Consider the following 8160-nt stretch of genomic DNA (forward strand, 5'->3'; position numbering starts at 1 on the left):
TTAAAAATTCTGCTTGGGAGTGACTTTGTGAAAAGGTCTGCAAGGTTATCACATGAACAAATTTGTTGGATGCTTATATCACCATTCTTTTGGAGATCATGAGTAAAGAAGAACTTTGGGGAAATGTGTTTTGTCCGGTCTCCTTTAATGTAACCATCTTTCAATTGAGCGATGCATGCGGTATTATCTTCATATATGATCGTTGTATTTAATTTTTCAAAAGATAAACCACAAGTATTTTGGATGTGCTGAATTAAGGATCTCAGCCAAACGCATTCTCGACTTGCCTCATGTAATGCTAAAAGTTCTGCATGATTAGATGATGTTGCTGCTATGGTTTGTTTCACCGATCTCCAGGAAATAGCTGTACCTCCACATGTAAACAAATAACCAGTTTGTGATCTACCATTATGAGGATCTGACAAGTAACCTGCATCTGCATAACCTGTTAATTCGAATTGGGATACTTTTGTATAAAACAAACCCATGTCTATTGTACCTCTAAGGTAACGAAGTATATGTTTGACTCCGTTCCAATGTCTTCGTGTAGGTGAAGAACTGTATCTTGCTAATAGATTTACAGCAAATGATATATCAGGACGTGTATAATTCGCAAGGTACATTAGTGCTCCAATTGCACTGAGATATGGTACTTCAGGACCAAGCAATTCTTCATCCTTTTCTCGAGGTCTGAAAGGATCTTTCTCCACATCTAATGATCTAACAACCATTGGAGTAGACAACGGATGACTTTTGTCCATATAGAAGCGTTTTAACACTTTTTCTATATAGCCTTCTTGATGTACAAATATTCCTTTGTCCAAATGTTCAATTTGCAAACCTAGACATAATTTTGTCTTTCCTAGGTCCTTCATCTCAAACTCTTTCTTTAAACAACTCATAGCTTTTGGGAGCTCTTCAGGAGTTCCAATAATATTTATGTCATCCACATAGACAGCTATTATTGCGAATTCCTTTCCTGATCTTTTTATGAAAATACAAGGACAAATGGAGTTATTTGTATATCCTTCTCTAAGCAAATATTCACTGAGGCGATTATACCACATTCGTCCAGACTGTTTCAGCCCATAAAGAGACTTTTTCAATCTTATGGAGTATCGTTCTCGAGATTCAGAGTTGTGTGCATCTGGTACATTGAACCCTTCAGGGAGTTTCATGTAAATTTCACTATCAAGTGAACCATACAGATAAGCTGTTACAACATCCATCATGTGCAAATTAAGCCCTTCATGTGCTACTAGGCTTATTAGATATCGAAAAGTGCTTGCATCCATTACAGGTGAATATGTTTCATCAAAATCAATTCCAGGTCTTTGGGAAAATCCTTGAGCGACAAGTCGAGCTTTGTATCTCACAATTTCACCTTTTTCATTTCGTTTTCGTACGAAAACCCATATGTATCCAACTGGCTTCACACCTTCAGGTGTTCGGACTACAGGTCCAAAAACTTGTCTTTTGTAGAGTGAGTTTAATTCTGCTTCAATTGCATCCTTCCATTTTGGCCAGTCCTCACTTTGTCTACAAATTTTGATAGACGTTGGTTCCTCATCCTCTTTGCCATTTATCTCATTTAGCGCTATATTGTATGCAAAAACATCATCAATGTCGACTTCGTTTCGGTTCCATTGTATTCCATTTTGGACATAATTTATCGAGATCTCTTTATTTTCATGAGTTTCAGGTACCTGATCAATCTCTTCTAGAGATGAAATGTCTATTATGTTTGACGATTCTTTTAGATTTCCTATATCCTCACTTGGGCCATCTTTATTCTTAGCTCCCTTTCTTGTTCGAGGATTTTTATCTTTGGAACCGATTGGTCTACCACGCTTCAGGCGTGGTTGAGACTCATTAGATTGTCCAACAGGGATATCAATTTTTATTGGAGCATTTGCAGCTGGTATATATGATTTAGTCACACCTTTTGGATCAGTGAACGCATTTGGCAATTGATTTGCTAAGTTTTGCAGGTGAATTATCTTTTGAACTTCTAGTTCACATTGTTTTGTTCGAGGATCAAGATGAGATAATGATAATTCATTCCAACTGATATCTTTTTCCAGCTTCTTATTCTCTCCCCCTAATGCTGGAAAATTTGATTCATCAAAATGACAATCAGCAAAACGAGCAGTGAATAAATCTCCTGTTGTTGGTTCAAGGTACTTTATAATAGACGGAGATTCATATCCAACATATATTCCCATCCTCCTTTGAGGACCCATCTTATTGCGATGTGGTAGAGAAATTGGAACATACACTGCACATCCAAAAATTCTTAGATGGGAAATATTAGGTTCTTTACCAAAAACTAATTGTAAAGGGGAAAAGGTGTGGTAACTCGTTGGCCTGATGCGAATTAATGTTGCAGCATGCAAAATTGCATGTCCCCAAGCAGAAACTGGGAGCTTGCATCTCATAATCAGTGGTCTTGCAATTAATTTTATTCGTTTAATAAATGATTCTGCAAGTCCATTTTGTGTATGAACATGTGCTACTGGGTGTTCAATGTCAATCCCAATAGACATACAATACTCATTAAATGCTTGAGATGAAAATTCTGCAGCATTATCAAGACGAATTTTCTTGACAGGATAATCGGGAAAATGAGCTCTTATTCGAATCAGTTGAGCTAGCAATCTCGCAAACGCCTGGTTACGAGTTGACAACAAACAAACATGTGACCATCTAGTTGATGCATCAATTAAAACCATAAAATATCTAAATGGTCCACATGATGGGTGTATTGGCCCACAAATATCACCATGTATACGCTCTAAAAAGCTGATAGATTCATTTCCAATTTTTGTTGGTGATGGCCGAATTATCAACTTCCCCTGTGAGCAAGAGCTGCATGAGAACTTATTCGATGGAATAATTTCCCTACTCATTAATTGATGACCGCATGAATTTTCAATTATTTTTCGCATCATTATATAACCGGGATGGCCCAACCGGTCATGCCAAATTAGAAATTTATCATTATTTGTAAACTTCTGGTTTACAGTTGCATGTGCTTCAGTTGTACTAATATAAGTGTAGTACAGGCCAGAGGATAAAACCGATAACTTTTCCATTACACATTTTGTGTCTGAATTGTGTTTTGTAATATACAGATGTTCAATCCCTCCATCATCTCCTGTTTCAATATGGTATCCATTTAGGCGGATATCTTTGAAACTTAATAAATTTCTATGGGACCTGGGGGAATATAATGCATTATCAATGTGCAATATTGTTCCACCACGTAACAACATATGGGCTCTTCCGGAGCCTTCAATTATTTTTGAGGTGCCAGAAATAGTACTGACATCAGTTTTTCGATTCACTAAATTAGAGAAATATCTTTTATGCTTGAGAATTGTGTGAGTTGTTGCACTGTCAGCAAGGCACATATCTTCATTACTGGAGCTAGCGTCCATATTCATTCTAAGAACAATAATAATTTTTTTTAACAATAAGTTATAAGCGCACATTAAAAACACAAATTATTTAAATAGTAAATTATGTAAACAAACAAGTAGAAAACACACTTTATTATTATTAGAAAATAAAATTCAAAACATCCATAAAACATAAAAAGAAAATTTCCACAAATTTTATTTCTTGACGCTTCCATCTCCAATAAGGTGATCAATTTTTCCATCTGGATCAGCAAAGAAGTCACCAATATCTAAATGGGTAACATCCATATTACCATAATCTGGATCATCATCTTCATTAGCAAAGTGAGTCTCGATCTTTTCCTTTTTATTTTTCAGTGATTTTTGATAAAGATCAACAAGGTGTTTTGGAGTACGACAAGTGCGACTCCAATGACCTTTTCCTCCACAACGATAGCAAATATTTTCATTTGTTTTGCTACTCTGACCCTCTTTTTCATTCTTTTCAACATTTTTCCACTTCGGGTGGAAATATGTGTTTTTATGATTCCCATTGCGACCACGATCAAAACCAAGACCATGAGCATAATTACGACCACGACCACGACCACGACCACGTGCATATGCACGACCGCGACCACGATTTTTCCTATAGTGGTCGTGCCTTGCCACATTCACTTCTGGGAATGGAGTTGTACCAGTGGGACGGGCCTCGTGATTTTTCATCAATAGTTCATTATTTTGCTCAGCCACAAGAAGACAAGATATTAGGTCAGAATATTTAATAAACCCCTTTTCTCGATACTGCTGCTGCAGGAGCACATTGGATGCATGAAAAGTGGAAAATGTTTTTTCTAGCATATCTTCATCAGTTACTTTTTCTCCACATAATAATAACTTAGAAGTTATTCTAAACATTGCAGAATTATAATCACTTACACTTTTAAAATCCTGCAAACGTAAATGCATCCATTCATATCGAGCTTTTGGTAGGATAACCGTTTTTTGATGATCATATCTATCTTTCAAATTTTTCCACAAGACATGTGGGTCAGTTACGGTAAGATACTCATTTTTAAGATCCTCGTGAAGGTGACGACGGAGGAATATCATGGCTTTTGCCTTTTGTTGATCAGATGATTTATTTCCTTCTTTAATAGTATCACCGTGACCTTCTGCGCTTAAATGAATTTGGGCGTCTAGGGCCCATGTCAAATAGTTCTTTCCCGAAATATCAAGAGCCCCAAAATCCAATTTTGTAAGATTTGACATACTTAGTAGTTCTATCATAAAAATAAAAGAAATAAAAATATTATAATGAGATAATTATCATAAAGGAAATATTAAATATTAATATTTAAAATAATACTTTTGTAAATTCTAATATTTAGAAATAACACAATAGTAAACTAGATTGTCACATTAGTCTTAAAATTATTTGTTTTTTTTTTATAAAAAAAAATATATCAATTTAGTGACATAATACATCTTACATATACAAAATAAATAAATAGATAAATAAATAAAAATAAAGCATTATGAGTTCTTCATGAACTATACAATGTTATTTCGCTATCCTTCAGGGATGCTCTGCTTTTGTTACAAACAATGATCTAAAAATTATAACCATCCTTCTGGGATGCGTTAAAATTAAAACCATATATCCTTCTGGGATGCAAAAAGTTATTTCTTCTTTCTCTAATTCAATTCCATCGAATAAACAAAAATAATTCTTTCATGCTTTAAGCCAAATCCACCTTTTAATCCTTTGACACAATTAAATTTATTTGTGCACTATCCATCAAAATTGGAATCATTGTAAAACCACATGTGTTATCCACAACCTCAACAACATCAACCCATCTTACAAAAAGTTGAGTTGCTACCTAAGATTTTTTTTTTATAATATTCTTAAACATACATCAATTCTATGACAAATAAAATTACAATAAAATTACATAATCTTAACCATAAAATTACAATAAAATTATCGAACAATAAAATTACAAAATGTTAAATGTCCTAATATGATTATAAAATTACTGAATATCATAAAAAAATAATCTCCTCCAAATCATACCTGAGAGCGTCGTGCTGATAACGTATTATAAACTAAACGGAACTATATAGAGATCAAAAGATAGGAAGAGAAGAGAACAAGCAACATTGTATTATATTCTTCTCAAAGGTGAACTTTACATTGTAACATGAGTCTTATTTATAGGACCCAAGGAAGGTAGAAAATTAAGTACATTAAAGTGGAATAGGAAGATGAAGAATAAGAAGAGGGATGGACATCCACTAGTATAAATGTTTATAACATCTTTAAAATTATAGAGTTAAATCACTAAACTACGCACTAAACATCATAATTATATTAATTGTATATGTTCATAAATTTTATACAGTTTAAATCAATAAGAATTTTATTGCTTATAAATAATATAACACTTTATTTATTTTTAAATAAATTAATAAAAATTATAAAAGTTACATTAAGAAGTAAAATATATTTCAAGTTCTTATTTTTGAAAATAGCCAAATGTAATATATCGTTTAAATGTATTGAAAATTTTTATAATTAACAAAAACATTAATTATCTTCAAAATATTTATCAAATTTACACTCTAAAATTATATAAACTCACATTTTAAATAATTTTTAATTTTTTTACAAAATTTAATATTTAATACAATTATATCATAATATTTTAAAACTTATTTATTTTATAAGTATATATCAAAACAACCATTTATTAATTATTAAAAATATTCTTTAGTTAATAATATTCATTTCTTTAAATTTATACATTTTAAATTATCGTAGTAATTTTTTTTAATTTATTGTCTTTCATATTAAAAAAATAATAGTATAATTGCAAACATAATATAAATGGTCTACAAGAAAATTTCATATGCAAATAAAAAATTAAATATCAACTATTATAAAATAAATATAATTTTATTTCTAATGTACCCGTGCGAAGCACGGGTCGACGATCTAGTTAATAACAAAAGGGATGTGTTTCTAGGCCAAGAAAATACTCATGCCCTAATAACATATATAGATCTAGTGAATAACAAAAGGAATGTGTTTCTAGGCCAAGAAAATACTCATGCCCTAATAACGTATATAGCTCAATAACACATGACCCAATAACGAACCAAGATAATATCCATGCCCTAATAACTTATATAACTCAATAACACATGACCCAATAACAAACCAGTAGAACCAAGAGGAAATTTGAATTGATACATCACTATGACGAAAAACCAATGATGCAAGATAAAAAGATGCCTTACATTAATTCATTAACCCAACAAAGATTCTAGGCATAGTTAACAAGCGTGCACCTGTCATCGAAAAACACATGATCCCAAAAAATGATTGAAGGAGGACCATCAAATGACATAAAAAATATATTGACACTTGTCTATTTGGACAATGATCTTTTACTTGAAGATTCTAGACTCTCAGAAACCCTATAAGCCACCCATAAAAAAGAAGCAGTAAAATGTCAAATTAAGATACACACATTCATACATAAAAATACCTCTTGCATTTGATAAAAACTGACTTGTGCATCAGAGAACTTGCATGTACCACCCCTACAAGATGCCAAGCCATGATACAAAGAACCTTATTACCACCCCGAATCTCATGAACCTAACTACCTTAAAATAATGTAAAATACTCTTTTAGGGTGTGTTTGGTTCGAGGTAGAACGAGGGGAGGGGAGGGGAGGGGAGGGAGTATTTAAAATGAAATGTGTTTGGTTCAATTTTTAGGAGGGGAGAGGAGGGGAGGGGAGCAAAATCCCTTCAAATGACACTTTTTGCGTTCCCCCGAATCGGGGGGATTCGGAGGGGAGGGGATGGCTACATTGCTGTAAGCTTACCACCAAACCATGCATGTTTAGTTGTTTATAGTTGGAAAGGAGTTCTATATATTAATACTCCATTCTTTTTCAATAATATATAAATTAAAACTCTAATAATATTTAAATAATTATATAAATGTATTATTTAATAATTATTTAATTATAAATTATTTAAATGTATTTTAATTAACGTTTTTTTATAAAATATTTAAATGTATTTTAATTAACGTTTTTTTATAAATTATTTAAATGTATTTTAATTAACGTTTTTTTATAAAATATTTAAATGTATTTTAATTAACGTTTTTTTATAAAATATTTAAATGTATTTTAATTAACGTTTTTTTATAAAATATTTAAATGTATTTTAATTAACGTTTTTTTTATAATTATATAAATGTATTTTAAATGTATTTTTAAATATTTTATAATTGTATAATTATATAAATGTATTTTAAATATTTAAACGTTTTTTAATATTATTACAGTTTTTAATTTATATAAACGTTTTTTTTAATAATTTTATTTAAATGTTTTATTTAATAAACGTTTTTAATAATTTATCTAATAATTTATATAAACGTTTTTTTAATAATTTTAATAAACATTTTTAATTAACGTTTTTATTCAATTTTTTTATAATTATATAAATGTATTATTTAATAATTATATAAATGTATTATTTAATAATTATATAAATGTATTATTTGATAATTTCAATAAATGTTTTTAATTAACGTTTTTAATTAATTTTTTAATTATATAAATGTTTTTTATAATTATATAAATGTATTTTTAATTAACTTTATAATTATATAAATGTATTTTTAATTAACGTTTTAATTATATAAAAAAATTATAATTAAAAATGTTTT

General features: G+C 30.5%; 1 protein-coding gene across 1 annotated transcript; it reads right to left on the reverse strand.

The window, feature by feature from the left end:
* Positions 1-3617: 3617 nt before the first annotated feature.
* On the reverse strand, positions 3618-4673 carry LOC131629454 (uncharacterized). Its single transcript, XM_058900241.1, has one exon. It carries the CDS (start codon positions 4671-4673, stop codon positions 3618-3620), a length of 1056 nt encoding a protein of 351 aa, XP_058756224.1.
* Positions 4674-8160: the final 3487 nt, after the last annotated feature.

Source organism: Vicia villosa, unplaced genomic scaffold, assembly GCF_029867415.1.
Source record: "Vicia villosa cultivar HV-30 ecotype Madison, WI unplaced genomic scaffold, Vvil1.0 ctg.000567F_1_1, whole genome shotgun sequence".
Classification (NCBI taxonomy): domain Eukaryota; kingdom Viridiplantae; phylum Streptophyta; class Magnoliopsida; order Fabales; family Fabaceae; genus Vicia; species Vicia villosa.